Source organism: Chiroxiphia lanceolata, chromosome 14, assembly GCF_009829145.1.
Source record: "Chiroxiphia lanceolata isolate bChiLan1 chromosome 14, bChiLan1.pri, whole genome shotgun sequence".
Taxonomy (NCBI): domain Eukaryota; kingdom Metazoa; phylum Chordata; class Aves; order Passeriformes; family Pipridae; genus Chiroxiphia; species Chiroxiphia lanceolata.
The window spans coordinates 9,416,766-9,438,816 of NC_045650.1; the positions used below are offsets into that span (position 1 = coordinate 9,416,766).

Below are 22,051 nucleotides of genomic sequence, written 5' to 3' on the forward strand. Positions count from 1 at the left end.
AACCAGAACTGCCAAAAAAAACCCCCAAAAACAAGTGAACTGCCAGCTCAGTTCACACAAAGACTTTTCATCACATCTCTGTCTGTGGCAGGCAAGGGTTACCAAAATGTACAGAAATGCCAGATGTCACAGGCAGAGATGGTATGGCAAAGCCTATAAATAGTCAAAATTATTTTTTCAGCATACATTTGTGATTCATAAAATGTGGAACTATAATGAATTTCAAATGCCACATAAATGTTCAAATACAAGATATTCCTCTGTGCTTTCCTAATGCTTTAACATTATATGTCTGGGTTGTATAAAGTTGACATTTAACTTGCAAAGGTGTTACTAAACCCCTAGTCTTTTAACCAAAACGACTGAATAAAAGTAACAATTTTGTTTTCAACTCCTTTCACCTGAGGATTTATCTCCCTGTAGCACACACACAGGTGCTGTGAAAGGCTACATTAGTTAGAACTGTTCTAGAAGGGTGGAGTGGGTAACTTTTTCTCTGAATAATTTTCATAGAGAACAACATCTGACAAACACCTGTGTGAAGGAAGTGAAACAGTGCCTGTTCCCCAAAAGTTGAAATGTAAGATTTTTTTTTTTTTTTTAATATTGCCCTTTTCCATCAGACACAGGTGAGGTTTGTTAGAGGGCAGACCTGGGCTCCTGCAGCATCGCCCCCAGGGTCAGTGTGGCTCAAAAGTATCTTCCCAAACCTCTTCTGTGATCACTCAGTCCATGCAGTTCCATCCCCTACCCCCAACAGACCAGGAATTTCCCCACTCCAGCTATGGTTCGAAAGATAAACCCCTTGTTATGACTAATTCAAACCCTCCTCCCTTTCCCAAATCACAGCATGTAAATAACCATCTTAACCATGATAGAAAAACATTTCAGGAGCAACTAATTGAAGAGTTAAGTCCTAAAAAATATTGAACATCATCAATACTTCTTATTTTCATGTGTGAATACATACTTTTAAGCCACCTAGTATACTCTCTAGGTGCCAGGAAGTTATTTTAAAACACATTGTGAGGTGGGAATTGCTAAGAAGGTTGAAGAAAACAGTGTTTTTTAAGATTAGACCTTAAGTTTAACCAGAGCTAATGAAAACTTAAATAGATACAATAATTTTCAAGTGGGTTTATATTTTCTCACGTTGCTTTTGTGTTTCCTCTTCTTGGAGATGCATTGCACATTTCTGCAACAAGTCACAGGCTCTTGAAAAGGCAGATACACAGATGTTGAGAAATACAATCAGACTTTGTAGTGCATTGAGATAAAAGCTCTTTGGAACATTACCCAGAACATTGCAAAAGTACAGTATAATCATGACCAGCGTTCTAACACTTGTAATGAGAATTCTGATTTACAGATAGATCTCTCATACAGTGAGGTCATTTGATGTGGATGACAGTGTGTGAATTCATGTTTTAGGTCTGCTATTAACTACTGCAGCTGTACCTGAGCAGGCCATGGATGGGCAACAGTGTGAAGCACTTGGGAAAGACTCAAACTTCGAAACCACAGAAAAAATCTTTCAAAACAGAATCTTTCAAAAACTCCGCTGTGTGTAAGCACTGAGCAGCGTTAAATCCGAGGATATGGTGGGAGAATCCACGTGCAGAAGAATGAGACCCAAAAAGCACGACACAAATACGGGTGTGAGCTGGGCTGCCGTGGCCAGAACCGAACTCCACACAAACAGAAGTGTTGGTGAAACAAACCAAAATGATTACTTACCAAATGGTTGTGGTTTGGTTTTTTTTTTCCCCCACATGGATATGTTTAATGAACATGGAACCTCTACTTTTCATTTTTGCCAAGACAGAACAAAGATCAGTGCTTACACCATATTCTCTGAAATCTAGTTTGGTTAGAAAATATGCAACTGTTTCAATATCTTCCCTCAGCACTTTATCATCTCTCTCATAGACAGGATTATGTTAACCAGGAGCTCTACAAAGGTAACAAATGTAGAGTCTGCCTCCACTGTCACAAACACTTATGGGCAATATTACTGAGAAGGAAATTTCAAGAGCACTTTAATATACAGAATGAGTGGGATAGATGTGTGGGGCTTATTTTAAAGAGACAGCCTTTATTTAAAGAACTTTGCTTTGTAGATCTTGTAAAGTAAACATTACAATACTTTTTTTTCCCCACAAATATATTAAAATTGTTTAAATTTAAAAGGCAATTCCACAGACCGATGGATATTTTTAAAGAAAAAAAATCTAACAGAAATAGGCAGCTCAACTAAAACTAGATTTTAAACATTCTATTTTGTCATTCCATCTTTAAAAAAAAGAAAAAAAGGAAAAAGACATTTTTTCCACGCAGACTTCCTTTACAGCAATAAGGCAACTCCTGGAGATTTGAATGAGCTCCTTGGAGATTACAGATACTGTAACTGGCTGTTCCTCATGCTTTATAACACCCAAAGGTGCAACTATCCATTAATCACAATCACATCTGTGCATTAAAATATAAAACTTAAATTACAGATTTTAAAAATATTACCAATAGACTTCCCTATCATAAAATGTTTTACATTTACAGTACTTGAACTATTTCAGTTCTGGGTTGATGAGGTTTAAGCAATTTACCACTGCAAGAGTTAGACTCTGGAGCTCACAAACAGCACAACCCAACCAGGGGCAGCGAAAGTCGGTAGAGTCATAGTGCAAATCAAAATAAGGAGTGCAGAACTGCACTAGTTGTTTACATTTCTAAAATATAAATGAACAAGACGAGCTCTTATATTGTACATGCAATAAATTATAGTAAGCATATAGCAATGGGGCTGGGGCATTCTACAAGTGTAGCTGGTGTACCAGAGCTGAAGCCTGTGAAAGATAGGACTCAGTAAACAAAACATTTCAAAGCTCTGTTGTCACAGCACTTGAACTCTGCTTTCATGCTTTGTACTTCTGCTTCCCTGTCTCGCTGATCACACAGATATGCTAGAACAAAACAAAATAAAAAGCTCCCGTTAGAAAAGTAACATAAGAGACCAACATTTGACATCGATAGCGAGCTCCTGAAAACAATACAAGTGTGCTGTACACATTTCCGTACAAAAGGATTTTGTGATACTGTTTATGCAGAAAAACTTAAGCCCTTTTTTGGTCCAAAAATCTCAACATTGCCTTCTTTCTCCTCCCTCTAATTGTCCCACCCAATGTCTTCTGGGTCTGGCGAGACCCAGATAAAAGAATTAATGACTTAGAACAAAAAGTGAGCCCTTCTTAACTTCTTCTCAGAACTCTCTTCTTTACCTCTTACATAACTAAGCAAATGCACTTATTTGTTGTAGATGTCTGGTAAGACAAGAAACTTCACATGAACTTCACATTATTTCCAAGCTGGCAGATGTGCAGCCCCCACCGTGCACGCAGCAAAATAAATTTCAGTTTCATAAGGGCTCCAAACACTGTCCTGCTGCTCCAGGACTTGCTCCCATTGTTGAGTCACCAATGGAACAGACTGGAACATGAGGCATGATTTACAGAGGAGGGAGAGTGATGTGAGGAGATTTCCCTTCCTTCCTCCTCCCTAGTTTTAAATGGACAAAAACATACGGGAAAAATTACTTACGTTCAAATCTCTAAAGTATTCATTGTAATCTAGGGCGTATCCCACAACAAACTTGTCTGGCACTTCAAATCCAACAACTGAAAAAGACCATAAGTCACCAGTGTGTTAGAAAGGAACTTCCTAGAGTTCACTAGAGCCTTTTACAGAGACAATCTGGAATTTTATAGATATGTCAGCATTGTAACTCATTTTATTTTTTCCACTCAAGTACCCTCAGATTCATATTCCACCTATTTTAGAATTTTAACTTACTTTGTTGATTTAGCAAACTAAAGGAAATTAAATAGCTGTATTTATTGGTCCCCACACAGCTGCAGGCTACTAGTATGCAAGAAATGAATGGAAACTCTTAAATCTATAGATAGAATATTATGAGTATAAAATTCCCTGAAAATTTCCTCTAACTTTGTAAATACATACCAAAAGTGCCAATACTTCCTGGCACTTCCTACACGTTTGACATGCCAGTGCAGCAGGAGTGAACTGGTGAGCACAGCACAAGTCCCCCTCACAGCACAATTCAAAAGGCAGCACCTCTGGGAGCTGGACCTGCACCCCAGGCAGGGCTGAAGGAAGGGTCATTTGCAGGTCTCAGAAACGTGGGTTGGTTTGGGTTTTTTTGTGTTTGGTTGTGATTTTTATCTCCCAGAGAAGCTGCCTAAAAAGAGAACATCAGCTCTTCCATAGATTGTCTGAACAGCTCTAGCAGGACAGTTCATCAGTGGTCAGGCAGTCTCAGTCCAAGCTGCCCACATACACTATAAAATTACCAAAATTAAATTACATACAATATAAAACTTCCAAATGGCTTTCTCCCCACATGCCACAATGAAAGACTCCTGAGTCTTTCCTAAATTAAGGTGACATTTAGCATTTACTTGGCCTCACAATACAGGGATAAAATGGAGGCCCAGCCATTGTTGTCTCTTCCTTCAGAGCTCACGTGTCCTGCTCTGGACAGGTTGTCTCTGTGGACAGATGGCAAAACAAGTCATCTGCTGCAAGATGCTCCAAAGGCACCATTAGCCCAGCTAAGCCTATAATGAGATCTCAGGAATGAGGGGCGTCCTTGACTGAAGGGAACATCTCAATGAAGCTTTAAGGTATCGAAAAAACTTCAGTTTTAAAATAATATACAACCTTGGAAAGGAGGAGGAAGAGGATGTGATTCTGCTGCTAAATTCACTCCACTTCTATAGTGAAAGTCCATGGTCTAGATTAACAGGAATTTAGCCTCTGGAACAGGCTTAAAGCACACAGCCCTTCCCAAGGCAGGAGGAGCTGTCGCTCTCTTACCATTGTCTGCTGTGGATACTATTCCTTCCTTAATGGTCTTGGGATAGACAGGAAAATACAAGAAGGGAGTAATTCAGATGCCCAGACATAACCAGCCTTAACTTTTATCAGACCTGCTACCCCGTGTGGTTGTCCTACAGTCCTGGGGACATCCAAACAGCATGAAGTGACTACTTCATGAAGTGACTACGTTTAGGCACCCAAATCACTCCCAAATGTGTCAGAAGGTGAATCCAGCAGATTCTGCTGACCAAATCCAACAGATTCTGCTGACCAAAGCATTTGACTACATGCAAGCTGGGAGAATTTGCATGTGAAAAGCGTGTAATCTAAACCAAAAATATCGAAGTTTGGTTTTCAATATAGTAAAATGATACAAATCCTGATGAACTCCATCAAAATACATTCCAAATATTTAAACTCCCTAAATAAAAGCAAAATCTATCAAGAATCATTAGTGAAAACTTATTTGGAACATTCTTGCACTTTGTCAATACACTGACATACTTATAAAAATGAATAATGGTTGTCAAAAAGTAACTTACAGTCTGGTCGATATCCAACACTTCGAGGAGTTCTTTTCACCAACAAACTGTCAAATAAAACCAATGTAAAACTGAAACATGGAAAAGCACCAGGTACAAATATATTATACTGTTTTGATGACAGACAAGCTGAAGTAGACCTAAATGTGCATAACTGACAGGATAACCACACATATATTAAACTATTATTTTATTTGCAGGCACAGATGATCATAATGACAAAATCACAACTTCCTAGAATCATGAATGATTTACACCCTAAAGGACAACTAGTGGGTCTGCAAGGAAAAGGCTTGGAGATACTGATCTGGATGCATTTCCATGGTGAAAGGTGATTTAATGGGGTTTTCTGTGTGTGTCAGGAACTTCAGGTGCACTTGCGCAACTTGCCCCAAACTGTTTTTCACTGGAAGCACTAATTATCCCCATAAAGAAAATGTAATGGGTTCTGATGATCAGGGGATACAAACCTGCTCCACTTTTCAGAATTAATAGTCAGAGGTTACAAAGAGCAGGGAGATACAGAGCAGGGGGCACTGTAGCATAGTTGGATTCCCTCCTTATTCAGTTGAGCATTTCTACCTTAGAAGACAATCCCACAGGCCTGACACTTGTCTGTCTGGGATACAGAGACTTTGGGAGCAAAAGAAAGGGTGGTTGATGGCTGAATGTAAATGCAGAGATCAGCATAACTCTGTGCATTGAGCACAGACCTCCTTCCCTCCAGGGTCACCCCTGAAGGTGGGGCTTCATTTGCCAGAGTCCCAGTCTCGATTTCAGACAGTTGCTGGAACTTCCAATTGGGAAACTTAACTTTCGAGAATTGGTGTAAGAATTGAGCAGAGAAACCCCCAGATCATATTAGCATTAATTCACATCTCCCTGCTACAACTCCTTAATTGTCTGAGAAAAAAAAAATAAAAAAAATTAAAAAAAACCTGACAACCACCACTACCAGAAAACAAACAAAAAAAAACTAACCAAGAGGAAAAGAAATAGAAGAGAGGTAAGTGAAGTAACTAAGAACTAAGACTACCTAGAATGATCATGTTTACCTCCTCAGGTCTTTGGTAGACCCAAATTACTGCAACAGGTTTAAACAACAGGAAACTGGTCTCTGCTCATTTGTATTATATTTACAATTTACACTGTTGTGTTGTGACACTTTTCAGTGACAGATATTTATAATCTGGCCAGGAAGAAATCCTCAACAGCCTCACCTTCAGCAGGTCACCCCCAGATTATCAGCAAGAAGAGCTGTTCTCACACATCTAACAACTGCTTTGACATTGTTATGGCAACACAAGTGATCAGATATTACACCCAGCCCTGCTTTATCTCTAATCCCCAGCAATCATTACGCTTTTATTGGAAAATAGGCAACCACAGCACAGCAGCACAACAGATGCAATTTAAAAAGAAGTAGGAGGAATGTTGATATTGGTTAATAATATAATGTTATCCTCAATATTTCTTGTTGGCTGCAAGTTATTTAATTATGAAATGTTTTGAAAACTAACTGAATAAAGGTGTAACTAAATAGAAAAACCCAGAAGAGCATATGGCTGGCTGACTCTCACAGAATGACCTCCAAAGCTCAGCTGCACTATGCCCTCTGCACAAACATTAATATTAGTGTGCAAACTAATTTAATTTTACAATAAAGAAGGCAAACTGAAAAAAGGTCTTCACTGCACAAATGTAGTGAAGTTGCAGATAGTGCCAGCAGAAACAAACATCTTTGGAGAGATGTTACATACAGGTAAGTGACAACCACTAATTATTTTTGTTGTCCTCTCCAGTAGAAGTCTACATTTACGAACTAAATTAGTGTTGAAAATTCCTCTATCTACTTGAGAGGGTATTTCTCTTAAGCTCAAAAGGCTGAAATTCTTCTAGCAACTTCTAAACTTGGACTTCAGTGTTAAAACACCACAAACCTTACCATAATGTGATCAGGCAAGAGATGTCCCAGGCATGCACAAGCTATCCCCTTCCAAAGCACTGAAATTCTTCCAGCAATAAGACTGAGAAGAACAGTGTTTCCAGCATCCCTCACAAATGCATGCTCTCATAACAAGCAAAAGTGGTTTTGGAGTTTAATTAAGTACTAAACTTCAACAGATTGCATCATATATGACTGCTGCAGAAATGTTTCCTCCTGTTTTTCTCTTCCATGGAAATGTATTCTACATTTGGTTTTGTTTGTTGGTTTAGGTTTTTTTTACACTGTGTGTCCTTCTTAAGGTGAAAAACAGCACAAATAATCATTAAGAATTTACCTGGCTACTTTCACCATCTTTGGATTGTACTGCTTAAGTAGAGACAGCAACGTTTTCATTGTTTTACCAGTATCAATTATATCCTGAAAACAAAAAACTCCTGTGAGACAGAATATTAAACACATCAGAGCAGCATTTTCAAGTTTCTACCACAGAAATTGCTCGTTCGCAGGAGCATGAAAATATGGCAAACTACTGTTTGTAAAAACACCCATAAAAATGCTTGTAGCCAAATATAGGTGACACGTAACCCCTGCTGTGCTTACGCAACCACACTGAGTAACGTGATCACACAGAGTTATTAATTAATAACACACAGGAGTTATTAATAACAGGAGTTCTTAATTGTTGTGGATAACTGTGGCTTTGAAAGCAGTTGCTGAACCAGCAGTTACTGCAATGACCTTCTTGGCTCCTTCTGGAGATTTTATGGCTCGTGGTCCTTGCAGCCATGAGACAAAGTTTAATTTGAGTATGGTACAAGTAAGATTAGTCTTGCTGTTGAGCTCAGTTACAGACAGATGTATTCAACAGAAAGAAAAGCAAGAAGGGAAAACAGGCAGAACAACCCATTATTGCAATGGGAGGAATGTAATGCACATTACAGATTCAAGAAATAGCTGGAAAAATTGCACTGGGAATATCTGGGTGCAGTTCTAAAGTCTAAAACACACTAAAATTTTAATCACGCACCATTTTAATCCCATCTACTGCACATATAAGCAGAAAAAAATAATATATGGCTTATAACTGAGGCATCAGAAGTGGATTTGTCATTTGGACTGAAACAATCATAGGATCTTTAGGGGGACAGTCCTTACCCTGGCCTGAAATAAAGTCTATTTGAAGTGAAGGAGGCAGATAGCACAGAAGCAGCAATATCCTGATTTCAGCTTATTTCCCCATGACTCCCAATTAAAACAAAAATCAAACAACAAATTCAACAGAGTATCCATCAGCAATACCATTAACACTTAATGCTTTTAATCATGGTTATAAACTCAAGAGAACTTAAAGACATACATGCATATAGATAAAAATCAAAGCTGGTAAATAAACAGAAGTAGCTACTTCCAAAGTCCAAGGGAAAACCAGAACCTATTACTGATTTTGTGTTGTATGATTAGCTGTTTATTGGAGGTGAAGTTCTATTTTGTACAGATTTTTTTTGACATTAAAGGGATGCAGTAGAGAAAAGCCTTGTGCTCTGGTGCACAAGACATTAAACCCACAATAAACGTGTATTTTTACTGTTTGACAGTTAAAATGGTGATTGATAAAAGGGTTTGTATTTGACAGTGCATAAGACAAGTCATTGGATAGATGATTCACTGCACAAATGATAAACTAACCTAATCTGGGGCTTACATTCATCTGAAATGGAGCAGACACCTAATTAAACATATCTGCCTATCTGAAGCAAAATGTACTTCAAAGGACACCACTGGTCACACAATGACTGCTGTATCATACTATTTTGGTAGGAGTTTTGGAACTGAATGTGCTTCCTGTGGAATAATATAACCTTCTCAAATTAGGAAAATAATACATAAAAGCCACATCTGACGAGAAGAAACATCCTTCCCTTTGGCTGCTGAATCAGTTGCCATAGCTGTTTCTTTCCTTACAAACATGCCATTTCCATTATTTGGAGACTTAACACACTATTAGATTGCACATCCACTTTTCCTGTCTACTGCTGCTGCTTCCCTACCCTGAAATTGTCAATTGTACTCAAGGAAAGTGATATTGGCTGAACATGAGCAATGCTGTTCATCAAGAAAGAGGTATGAAAGCAAGAATTAAACAACAATACCTACTAGGCAATCAAACTGGGCTGTACTGTACCTGGAACCACGACAAGACAGAGGAATGGGAATTTAGCAACTACAAAATGCTCATTAAGAATTACTGTTCTCAATGTCACTACTTGCTAAATAAATGACACACAGAGACACTGGGCTTAGATCTGGTTTTTGCATATTTTAGGATACTCATACCAGGAACCTCCTTCTACCTCTGCAGTTTAGTTTCATAGCTTGCTATGATAAACCCAGGACAATAATAAACTTCATATTGGTTTGTTCAGGCTATTTTTTAAAAAGAAAAAAAGGGGGGAACAAAAGACATTTTAGAATTGACAAAATCCCAGAAAACTGAAAGCAAATGCAAACAGCTTTAGATGGTTATTTTCCTTGTTAAATATAGCAGTTGAACACAATTTGAGAATTCAAAACACGGTTTAGTTCAAAGTCAGAGACCAGTTGCAAAATTCAGGCCTGAAATCAGAAGCTGGAAGACTTGAAGCCAGAAACTGTAGGTTTTCTGGCTTAAGAACAACTTCTAATAGAACTCTTTAACCAGTGACACATTAGAACTGCAAAGTGAAACATAATACTTACTTCTACAATCAAAACATTCTGGTAGCAAGAAAAAGAAAAAAAAAAAAAGGAAAAATCCATTAATATCTAGACAACATACAATTTCTTATTAATCTCTATAACTTGTTAATTTTCAGTGCAGTTAAATATTTGTACCACCATTTATGTATGTTTATATACATATGTTTACACAATTTGTAGCAGCAAATTCTTTGTAGTTAACATTTGTGACGCTTTAATAACAATTACCTGAGATTCTCCTCAACAGCTCCCACTGAGTACAAAGTTGTCTTTACATTATTCAGACTTTGAAAATTCCAGATATATGCAAAAGAGATCAAAACAGAGTCTACACAATTCACATTCTTCTGAAGCAAAGAGTGTCCTGCTAACAGACACGTACAGTTCTGTCATACCTGCATCCTTTACACTGAACTGAGACATACATGTCTTAAAGATCACATGTGTAAAGAGAAGGGGAAAGTGCTGTGTTCTGACAGAGCAGGAGGCAGTGATGCTTTAACCCCTGACATCTGGCTCAGTGATTCCATTGAATCACTGGAGAAAAGCAGATTCCCAATTTACATTCTCCCATTTCCTTCTCTTGTCACTGCCTGTCACAGGAACTACCACTACTTCACTGGAACACCAGTATGGCAAATAAATAACACCAGTCTCTTTCAAAGGTAGTTTGTAGACAACAGCCTACACAAGATTCTTCTCAGGCATTGCAGAAAAACAAATCTAAGACTTTGCTGATACCAAAGACAGCGAACAGAGGATTTTTTAAGTTCAGACTAAACTGATGGCTTTGATGGGGCTTATCCACTCTCTGAGTACACAGTGGTGAATATTTAAAGGAAACATTTCCATTTTTTAAACCTATAATCTTCACACACTAAAAGAGCAGCCTTAAAATCATGCAGGTATGTGGGTTCTTTAGTGGTTTGTTTGTTTACTTGCTTTTAAACATACAAAGAGTCATACCTTTCCAGTCAAGGTTGAGAGGTCATCTCCCCCAATGACTTTGATATCTCCAGTTGACTGATCATTCTAAGAAAGACAAGGGTGAGCGTTACCATTACCAGAATAAAACTAATTATTTCCTTGCAGTAAATGTCAAACTAATTTTTTTCTTGCAGCAAATGTCAAAATTGCAAAGCACATAACCAGTGAATGTTAATGCTTTCAGAAACAGCATTTCTCTATTAACTAAGAAATTACAAATGATCAACTTCAAAGATGGTATTTCAGATTAAAGACTGTTTGACAAGAGATTTGCATCAGTGCAGGAACCATCTCTCATCTGTGACCATTATATATACATATGTATCTAAAAAGTTAGGATTTGCTATGCATTCCCTACAGATATGGAAAGAGGACAAAAAGCAGTTTGTTTTCCAAGCTGCATGCTGCCATATAGCTGGTAATTTACATTTTAAACTTTAATGCCTTAGAAAGCCTTACTCTGAATAAGAATAAGCAATCATAAGAAGAATAGCCAGCAAACAAGGCACAGATTACTATTGAGAACTATAAGCTACAAAAATAGCCAGAAAAGCTTATGCTTGCCTAGTTTACAGCAAATATTGGTAACAGATCAAATTACTTCTTATAGTAATGGAACAGCAACACAAGCACACCATCACTACAACAGAGCATTTTGCTTCAGCAAAACTAAACTGTGAAAAAAAGGTAAATGAACTGTTACACAGGAAAGATAAAAACAGCTGCTAGAAGTGCTTCACAAATCTTTGCAGTTTATTAAAGTCACTCAACTGACTTTAAACCTTGACAGTGTCTCATGGGTCATATTAAATGCCTATGCAGGTGCTGAGTTCCTGAGCAATGAAAGGGTGAAAAAACAGTTAAAGATTTCTGACACTGGTTGTAACCAGATTTCTACTGGCAAGAACTTTGATTAATAATTAAGCAATGTTTTGGTTATCTTCAGGAGCCTTATTTCCCAGTTCAGTACTGGTAAGACTTTAATGCTTCGTGGTTTAACACATAAGAGTTTTACTGTTTAGAACTGTTTTCACTGCCTCCCTGTTGTCACTGCTGGAAAACAATAATGCTTTACAAGATCACAACTCCTGACTCAAGTGACTCCAAGATCACCTCTTAAAAAGGCATTTTAAGTTCCTTACAGCATCTGCTATAAGGCTTGGTTGGCAGAGACCTTTCAGAATACTGCTGTGACCAGTCTAACCAGAGTTTACCATGTACTCCACTGAAAATCCCTATTTTTCCAAGTGACAGCACAACACATCCACTGTCTTTTGGCTGCCCTTCACGACTATATAAGCAACATTTGCTCATTTCCATGTTTAAATGCAGTAGACTGGTGAAAAGCCATTCTTCCTGTAACACAAACAGAATGAACTGTTTGTCAAGAACACCGAGAGCTGGATCTGTTCACAAACACTATCTTTCCATTTCTTAACAGCTTGCCAGATCATTAAAATTCATCTGTAAGGACTCAGAAAACTGGAGTTACGAGTGAAGTTTAATCACAACTTGATCATGTCAGTATTCTTAGAGAATTATTTTTGGGTGCAGAACAGCATGAACTTTGCATTGCAACACAAAAAAACATTGCAACACAACCCCCATATGCTTGTAAATATTAAACGATCGATTTGAAACAAGAATAGAACCTCAATTACATCAATTACAGAACCACTACAAAAGTTCAGCTGCTTTATTTATACAACCAGGGTATTTTTAACATCTTTTATCCCGTCTGTAGAGGCAGGCAGGATGATCTAGTAATCATATCCAGAGACAGTGAGAAGAGAGTCGAAAGCTCCACTTCCAACTGTCCATTACAGCTTGTGATGGCTTTCACATCACTAAACACAAATCCATCCATCTAGTAAAGCACAGGTCAAAACTACAGAGCAGATCTACTCTAAAGGACCTAAGATTGGATATTAATAACCACCTAAGAGAGTCTACAGAAATGAAGTGCTTGTAAATACTGCAGTGGAGGCATCAGGTAACAGGAGCTCCTAACTCATCTAGAATAAGAAAACATTCTTTCATAGAATTGGCTGACAAAACAAAAAACCCTGAAGCCAACACCTCAAGGAAAACATTCTGCTTAGACAACTTTCTGTCTGGCTTTCTCTGCTTCTCTCTTCATCTACATGTTTTTACTACAAAAAGAGGCTTTTAGTTTCCATAAAACTGACTTGGTTGCTCACTCTCCTATTAATAACAAGGCACTGTAGTTCTGGGGGGTAGTAAACAAAAGCAGCTGTAGTAAAGAAATAAACTGAAACATGCCTGAAAAACCAGTAAAAAGGCAACCTTGCTTTTTAACAGAGGCTTTTTTTCAGGTGTTTCAAACCATTTCTCCAATATTTTTTTTCCAGCTTAGAAAGTAGAGAGTGTGAAAGGGTGTAGTCTTTTCATTGTTTGTTTAAACAAGCTAAGTAAGCTATTGGAAGTGTTCCTTGGAGAAAGTAGAAGATACATACAACTGCCTGTCCCGGGGTTACAAAAAAAAAAAGGTGGGAGCCATCATTTCCTATTCTTTAACCTATTATCTTGTAATAGAGTTTTCTGTGGTTTTTACAGGCAGAATATATGGGCTTGTGGGGGCTTCACAGTTAAGCAGACTGGTGGCAGGAGCCTCCTCTTTTGGGAGGAATAGAAGGAAAGAGGCTCAAACTGCTGCTCTCTCTCGCTGACTTTAATACAGTGCCCAAGCACAAAGTGCCTTGTGAGATACAACCAAAGGCTGGCACAAACCCTTCTACCCAGCCTTGCCTTCTCGTTAAAGTACATAACTAAATTACTGCCTCATGTTCTGCAAACGTGACTGTGGTCTCCAGGTAACCCCTGGACAGGCAGTGGTGTGTGTGCCTCGGGCAGCTGGGGCTGCTTGTCTGCACAGACTGGACCAAAGCCCCACACAGTTCTGGGCTTTGCTGTGACACATTAATAGATCACAATAACTCCATCTCTGGGTTCCACAGTTTAATGAAACAAAGGATAAGTTTCCAAGTCAGTTATCTCCATTTTCTAATGTTTTCTGCACTCCTCTACAACTGCAACAAGTAACCCACAGCGCTGACTTCAATAACAAGTTGCTGATACAGAACTAACTGTGAAACAATGTATTGAAACACTCGAAACTAAAAACAAAAAATGTCATTAATTCCACGTTACAGATGGCCTTAGGGAACACATCATAAATTTCTGAAGTCCCAAAAACATGAGACTTGGCTGTCAGAAAGTCAGGAATCATACAGTGCTGACATACATCTGCTTCTTCCTCCAACCTGCACAACATAACCTTGTGCTTCCTTCTATAAAACTTGCAAGTTACCTCATTTTACAGAATGTTCACTTTCCCTATACAGTTGTGTTCAGAACTAAAAGATTCTCCCAAAAAATGTAAACCCAAGGCAACCCTAGATGCCTAGTCTTGAAAAGGTGGTACAACATTCAGGGGCCACTAATCATACGTCTAAGTTTATGTATCTAGTATTTCTTCAAGGCCAAATACAACTACTTTGACTCATTGTTTGGTTGAGCCAAACAAAAGATGGGATAGGGAACTTGGGTATAACAGTTTTTGCAGCTTTCAAATCATCCTGTTCAACGATGAGGTCTAGTCCACATAATTCCTAGAATTAAATTTTTCTAATCATAGTTGCAGGAGAATCCTCTGTATTAGTCTTGAGGCACAGCTTTAGAGATGGGGTAGAGGGCTGAAAGGAAATTGTTGAACAAGTAAAGGACATGAACAAGTAAAGGACTCTCTACTCTCCATAAGGATTTTACTGGGCTGAGGAGATACCAAGGTCCAAAAGAAAACGCATTATATAATAAGGTAGAGAAAGAGTAAATTAGCCTATGACTCTTAGTTCCCTTGATTATTTGCTTAATATTAGCACATTCTGGAAGTAACAATATTAAATCACCTCTGTTAATTTCTAGTCAAACAGATAAAAATTGCACAGCACTGCACAGATACTTACACAGTAACTCTTCAACCTAATGAAGTCGACAGTCATGGGGATTGATTTGTCACTGTTTCTGTTCAGGGCCTTGATGTAGTCTAATAAATCAGCAAAAAATTTATAGCCACCCTTCAGTACACAGAGTGCCACAATGTGGTGTCCTCCCATGCCCTTCATAATTTCTCGTGCCAGTCTCTCCGTCCTAAACAAAACCAAGGAAGAGTGAGCTGTCAAAACATTTCATTTGTTTACCATAGCAGCAGTGTTTTGTACTGTGAACAGCAGCAAACACGGGCATCAAACTTGGAAATATGTTTGCTCAGAAATATTTGTCTACCATTTCAGTCACTTTTACACATTACTGGTCAACTAAGTTTTGCTGTTCAAGGTTAGTCCAACAATAGTGCTGCCAAATGATCTTGTTTTCATACATCACACTCAGACGAAGCAAATTTTAACCCCTTGAAACTGTTTGGCTGTCAGATATGAGACACAAAGGTGTGTTTCTCCTTCCAAAGACAGGTTCAGCTTCCACGCAAAGAGCAATGTAACACAACCCAAAAGGCAGCACCCCTTACTGAGGAGCAAGAAAAGTTTCAAATTTTAAACTAAAGAGTTTATTTGCCAAGTCAGAATGCCAGAAACTTGTCCTGAATGCAGAATACAATACCAACAATGCAGAACAAGAGAACACCGCACTGTTTTTCTGCAATCATTGTCTCTAAATTTATCTTGCAATTTATTTTAGAAAGCATGGTCTGCATTTATTGTGTGCCAGCTGACAGCAGGTTTCTCAGAGAAAGCCAACCATTATAAACTTTGTGTCAGTTCCTTAATGACAAATATTTTGTCCAATTTTTTGCCCTATATGGACTTCCAGTGCAAAGTTTTTACAATAATTAAAAATAAACTTTTTTAAAAGGGATGTTCATTGTATCTAGTCAAACAGGACCATGCAAAATCTAGATGCATTCCTAGTCAAAAGATCTCCTAGAAGATCCCCCCAGCGCCACTCATAAATGGTTTAAATTCACCAAATTTGTTGTTGATTCTCTTAAAGGGAATTAGCAACTATCAAACACAAAATAAAACAAAAATGCCTCGTAGGCTTATGCACTAATTTCTGATCACACAAGATAAAACTTCACAGCACATTACAGATTTCAGCAACCACAGAAGCAATAGATTTATATTTGTGGAGGATAACGTCTTTCCCAGAAGGTAGGAGAAAGTAGGATGTTATTTACCTACCACATGAACATGAGAAAGTTTAAGACGACAAGATTAATAATTTACTTTTATTAATATCTTATGGAAATTCAGGAGACTATAGTTGTTTTCAGACTCAACTGGTACAACAAAGCGTCTTCTAATTACGTTTTAAGAAGGTAAAACATCAAAGGAACACTGGAAAGAAAGTCGTAGGTTGCTACCTACCACAACATTTTGCTTGAGAATTATGACCAATTTTCAAACAACAGCATGACTGAAAATGTACAAGCTCTTAAAAGCCAAAAAAAGAGAGTTAATTAGCACTTGCACGTTCTAGTCTCTAATTAAATGTAATCTATTTAGACAGTCACTAGGCAGCAAAATTATCACTGGAAGATTGTTTATTCCTGCCTCATGGAATCAGTGTACTGTCTGAAGTCAAACAAACCTGTCCATGATGAGCCCATGAGGAATATAGACTTTTTCCAAATCATCTGCATAATGTTTAGGTATGCAGAACAAATCCAGGTCGTAGCCTTGTTCATCATCACCAATCTGAAAAGGAAATAAGGTGAGATTTTAAAGATCCTTATATAAAGTCTGTGGTGAGACTTTGCGTTATTCAGTAAAAACTATCAAACCCACAACACTCATCAGCCTCTCTGAAAACATCACTCACACTGAACACAAACAAAGTGTAATCTAACAGCTCACAAGGGTTACTTGAAATACCACGAGTTGTTACGCAATGCCCAAGTCCCACAACATTCTCCTGCAACGGAGAGCGGGAAAGTGAAGGTACTTCACCTGAATGAAACTCTATATTCCATTAAAAAAATGACCAAGGAGCTTTTTAACCTCTTTGATTTTCCTAATGTAATGCAAAACCTGCATTTGCAATTAAGCAAGCAGAGGTTCTGACATGGACACCTTCCAAATCTCCACAACACCCGATCACAACAAAACACATGAGCCAGTGTTCAGGACAAGACAAGACAGCTACGTGAGCACGGCAAGTTATGATGCTGAGAAGCAAGTCTTCTCTGACCACCCTCTCCAAAACAGGGAGGTTCAAGATCTTTCAGAATCTGAAATTAAAGCCTTCAGCAACCTGTTCCACATGGACAAACTCCCTGTATGAAATAGCCTGCAACATTGGCAAGTGCATGTTAATTAGGACAAGGGATTAGCAAATGTATATAATGATACCAAACACTGCTGAAGCTCAAGGCACATTGTCACATCAGGCAGAGCCTTCCCTGAACCTTAACAATGCTGCAGCTTGAAAATGACAATGTGTTTTTTTAATTCCTTCACTCTCTGGTTATGCAGCTGAACACCAGGATGTGAAAAAGAATTGCAGAGGGAAAACAGAAGCTTGTCACTGACAGTTCACCAGGGTGGGCATTTTAAGTATCCATTTTGATACAGCTACTTTTGCAGGACTCAATCTTATTTCAGTGCCCGTGCAAGGACTTACCTGGCCAGTGATCAGCCAACTGTTTACATGGGGGTTTTGTTGTGTAACCCCTAATGAGTATTTTACCTGGGGAATTTCATTAGTATTTCAATCTCCCATCCAAAACTGACCCTGTGTGAGCTGCACACACACATACGGCTCGGGCATCGAGTGTGTATGGGTCCGGGTCCCTGCAGACCACAGCAGGCTGCTATTTTAAGAAATAAAGCAGGTCCCTCCCAAAACTCAAGGTATTTTCCTGTGGTTCAGAACCAACGTTGTATCGAGCGTGTCTACTAAACCTTCCTTTCTGCATCTGACAGGGAATGGGCCCTTCCTACAGGTTTTACCAGGGGTTTTTTTATGGACTGCCGGGATTTACAGTCGCAACCTCGCGGCCGGCACAGCTCCCGGCCACCAGACACCGCACGCACTTCATCAGCACCAGCACTGGCTTTAAAAAGATTAATAAAAACGAGCACGTAAGCACCTTAGCAGATGCGGCGATAACGCAGAAATATAAAGAACATCCCCCGGATGCTGCTCCTCCGGCAGCAGCCCCGGCTCACACACACGTGGGGTCCTCCCGACCGGAGCCTCCCGCACGCCGCGAACAGCAACAGGAATAGGAAGTTGTGCAGCCCTGGGGGAAGTTCATCCACCTTCGCTCCAGAGCCGCCAGCGCCGGCTGTGCCCGCCGCCCCCGGGCTCCGGGTCCCCGGGATCCCACCCCAAGGGACCCGCGGCCCCCGCGGGGAAGGGACGCGCCCGGCCCGGGGCAGCGAGGGCAGGGACGGGCAGCCCCGGGCCCGGCGCTGGCAGGGAGGCCGGGGCTGCCCTCAAGGTGACTCCGGGGAGCGGCGGCGCTGAGGGACGCGACAGACGACACACGACACGACAGCACAGGACACGACACATCGCACGACGCGGCACCCCGCGCTCTCTCACAGATCTCCGCATTCCGGGCGGCAGGCGGGACCCCCCTCGTCGGCCGGCGGGGCACAGCGGCCCCGGCATCGCCCGGCATCGCCCGTCCCGCCGCACTCACCACGATGCAGGGGCTGGGGGTCGCCATGGAGCGCGGCCCCGCCGGCGGCGGCTGCGGGCGGCTCGGAGCAGCGGCGGCAGAGGCGGCTCGGAGCGGTGGTGGCGGGCAGGGGGAGCGGGAGGTACCGCGCCCGCAGCGGCCCCGGCGCCGCCTCCGCGCCCTCCGCGCTCCCCGCCCTCAACATGGCCGCGGTGCAGCCGCCGCCCTCGGCGTGGCCGTGCGGCCGCCCCGCTGCCCCCGGGGAAGAGCGGGACAGGGGGAGTCCCTCGCCGGAACGGGGCCCTCGGCGGGACTGTGCCCTTCCCAGCGGGGTGCGGGTGTCCCTCGCGCTGTCCCACATCCCCTCTCCAGGGTCTTCAGAGTTGGCCCTCCCCTCCACACACCGCGATGTCGGGGTGTTCCCCGTCCCCTCAGGACTCCGTGGGAGGGTGGCAGTGTCCAGTTCTGGGCCTCTTTATTCGGGAAGGACATTGAGGTGCTGGAGCGGGTCCAGAGAATGGCAACGGAGCTGGTGAAGGGGCTGGAGCACAAGTGTGATGAAGAGCAGACGAAGGAGCTGGGGGTGTTCAGCCTGGAGAGGAGGAGGCTCAGTGGGGACCCTACAACTCCCTGACAGGAGGTTGTAGCCAGGTGGAGGTCGGGCTCTTCTCCCAGGCAACCAGCGATAGGACAAGGGGACATAGTCTTAACCTGTGCCAGGGGAGGTTTTGGTTGGACATCAGGAAGAATTTCTTCACAGAAAGGGTTATTAGACACTGGAATGGGCTGCCCAGGGAGGTGGTGGAGTCACCGTCCCTGGTTAAGAAAAGACCACTTGGAGCCCTGGTCTAGTTGACACGGTGGGGTTTGGTCATAGGTTGGACTTGATCATCTCAGAGGTCTTTTCCAATCTTAACTGAGTCTGTGATTCTGTGACTCCCATGCCCATGGGAACAGGGCTGGTAACTGCTGTCATTCCAGAACCAAGGACAGGGATGTGCATCCCTCAGGTGTTCATGTCCGTGAAGGGGCTCCACAGACAGATTCCCCATGCCCAGCAGGAATACTCCTCTCCTGCCAAGTGCTGCCCAGGCTCCTCTCCATCACTAGGGATGGCCCGTCCTCCACTGCAGCTTTATGCGCCTTGAAGGAGGAAAGATACGGGAATGTCTGCATTCCTCCATGTCTTCCTGTCAATCACAGGATTTGGTAAGGTCTCATTCTTCCCAAGTAGAAGAAATCCAGTCCCCCAGCAAAGGCAGCTGAGGGCATGAGGAAAGTACCTCTAAATACCCAACAGACCATGGCACTGGTAGGTTCTGGGGTGTTGGAGCAGTGCCAGCTGTCAGGGCCCTGGGCAGGGCAGGGCACTCAAACAAGCTGGCAGTGTTGTGTCAGGACAGTTGTGATAACCGACTGTCATGCTCCAGGCCTCCAGCAGCTGATCATTTGCCAGGGTCAAATATACATAAGTCATATATTGTGGGATTTTTCTCCTCTGCTTCTCTTTGCAGGGTTAGTGTGCTTAGAGCACGTGGCTCTGACATGGTGCAGGGAACCCTTTGCAGAGGCCACTCCACATCTGACAGAGCAGGGAACTGACTTAAAAGTGAGCCTCAGTTGGTGATAGCTGTGCCTTTTGACCAGGCAAAGATAGTAGTGACAGGTACCACTTTCCCACACACAATGGGACCTCCCTGCATGGGGTGGATAGAAGATCATTTTCCTTTTGCTGTAAGATAAGATTGAACTGTGCCTGTAGATGCTGTCCATATCTGTAATTGTCTGAATGAAAAATCTGATCCTGAGGTAAAATAATAGGAAAGCATGGAAAGGTCTGGATAACTCCAGTGGTCTCAAATGGGAGAAAGAAAAAAAATAAAAGCATTGACTTTTCCTGTAGGTGTGGAGTAAGGACAGTGCAACAGTGCAAACGGAAATTCGTGGTTTCTTATACTGTGTATCAGCTGAAGACTTTCCCCTTCTTTCTCTAATGGATGGAAACCAAGTTTTATTTTATGCTGCATAAAATCTTTGTGTCAAGAAAAGGATAATAATTCTTAAAAATAACTTTATTTATAAAGAGCTGTAGCAACCACCCCAATACATACCTACCATTTTTGCTGTCGGCTCAGAAAACACCATGCAATCAATTTAATTGCTCCTTTGTATGAAACAAACAATTTGAGCACATTTTAACAAAGCAAATGGGCATGATCCCTACTGAATGCTGCATTGTTGCAGCAAGGTGTTCAGCTACAGTCTGGGAGGGTTAACTCTGGAGTGGGAGGAAGGAGCCTTTATCAAATTGCCTGGAGCAGCAGAATGAAACGCCCTGCAGCTCAGGGATATCAGGAACACATCATAGCTGGATTATTTCCAGAAGGCCAGGAAGAACAGCAGCTGCCCTGTCATGTCCAGGGAGAGCCTGACATTAGTGGGCAGTGGGCAGTATCTATCGAGAGACTCTGCAACCACAGAAGTGTTTCAGGATCCAACTTTATTTTAGTTACTGAAGACATTTCTCATTAATGACCAATATAAATTTCTGCCATTAAAAGTAGCATCCAACAGCATCTTTCTGATGGTAGGGAGGAGTTGTTGGCTTGCCTTCTGTGCAGTTTCTCCCCAGCAGACAAAACCATTAGTCCTGTTTTGCCCTTCTGAGTGAGCAATTTCTTTGTTCCTCCTGCCAAATAGCACATTCCTGGATCCAAAGCATTCCTGGTCTTGCTGGCACCCCGTTATGGAGGGAAAAACAGATTTACAAAAGCAGAAATATTTGCTGATATTACAGGAAGTTGGTTAGCTGAGATCAGCACCAGATTTAGTAGATGACCAGTTTTGTTCTTGCTGGTACAGGGCCACTGAGGTTTGCAGTGCAGGGTGAGGGGGCTCAGAGGTATCTGGGAGCTGTACATTTTCTGGCTAGATGATACACAAGGTGGGAAAGCCAGTGTTCTGATTTCTCTGGTATGCATAGCTTCTTACAAGGCAAAATAATTTAATAAATGTGTTTTGTGTCTGAGTGGATTCTTGATTTCATAATTATTTTGTTCTCTGTTGCCAGCCAGGCGTATCTCAGTGCTCAGGCCCAGTGAACCATGGCCTTTGTGAGCACCAGTTGTAAATAACTTTGTTTACAGACTTTTAGAAACCTTTCCTGGCAACCACATGCCCCCCCCCCCCCAGTGGTGGGGTACCTGGGGGTAATAACTGAGCAGTCATTCTTTGGAAGCACCTGAAATAGTGTCCTCTGGGTCAGCTCTTCAGGTCAGT

General features: G+C 41.3%; 1 protein-coding gene across 6 annotated transcripts; it reads right to left on the reverse strand.

The window, feature by feature from the left end:
- Positions 1–1,246: 1,246 nt before the first annotated feature.
- HPRT1 (hypoxanthine phosphoribosyltransferase 1) lies at positions 1,247–18,880 on the reverse strand. Of its 6 annotated transcripts, none has more exons than XM_032701897.1 (9): positions 18,794–18,880; positions 16,735–16,841; positions 15,093–15,276; positions 11,086–11,151; positions 10,120–10,137; positions 7,718–7,800; positions 5,436–5,506; positions 3,595–3,671; positions 1,247–2,960 (listed from the first exon to the last, which is right to left on the reverse strand). In XM_032701897.1, the coding sequence occupies exons 1-9, from the start codon at positions 18,818–18,820 to the stop codon at positions 2,913–2,915; spliced, it is 681 nt and encodes a 226-aa protein (XP_032557788.1). In that variant the 5' UTR covers positions 18,821–18,880; the 3' UTR covers positions 1,247–2,912. The 6 variants fall into 6 exon arrangements, with proteins under 6 accessions (XP_032557788.1, XP_032557786.1, XP_032557785.1 ...); XM_032701895.1 differs by lacking the exon at positions 18,794–18,880 and adding an exon at positions 18,694–18,764 and having other exon boundaries at positions 5,436–5,482; XM_032701894.1 differs by lacking the exon at positions 18,794–18,880 and adding an exon at positions 18,694–18,764.
- Between the last annotated feature and the right edge of the window lie 3,171 nt (positions 18,881–22,051).

Bases quoted from the DNA above. Each gene is read 5' to 3' on its own strand.
- HPRT1 (XM_032701894.1), bottom strand. From the start codon at position 18,762: ATGCCGGGGCCGCTGTGCCCCGCCGGCCGACGAGGGGGGTCCCGCCTG. The intron at 11,152-15,092 runs GTAAGTATCTGT...TGTCTTTCTTAG, and splicing joins TTAGGTTGAAGAGTTACTGT to AATGATCAGTCAACTGGAGA. The intron at 2,961-3,594 runs GTAAGTAATTTT...GTTTTGTTCTAG, and splicing joins AATACTTTAGAGATTTGAAC to CATATCTGTGTGATCAGCGA.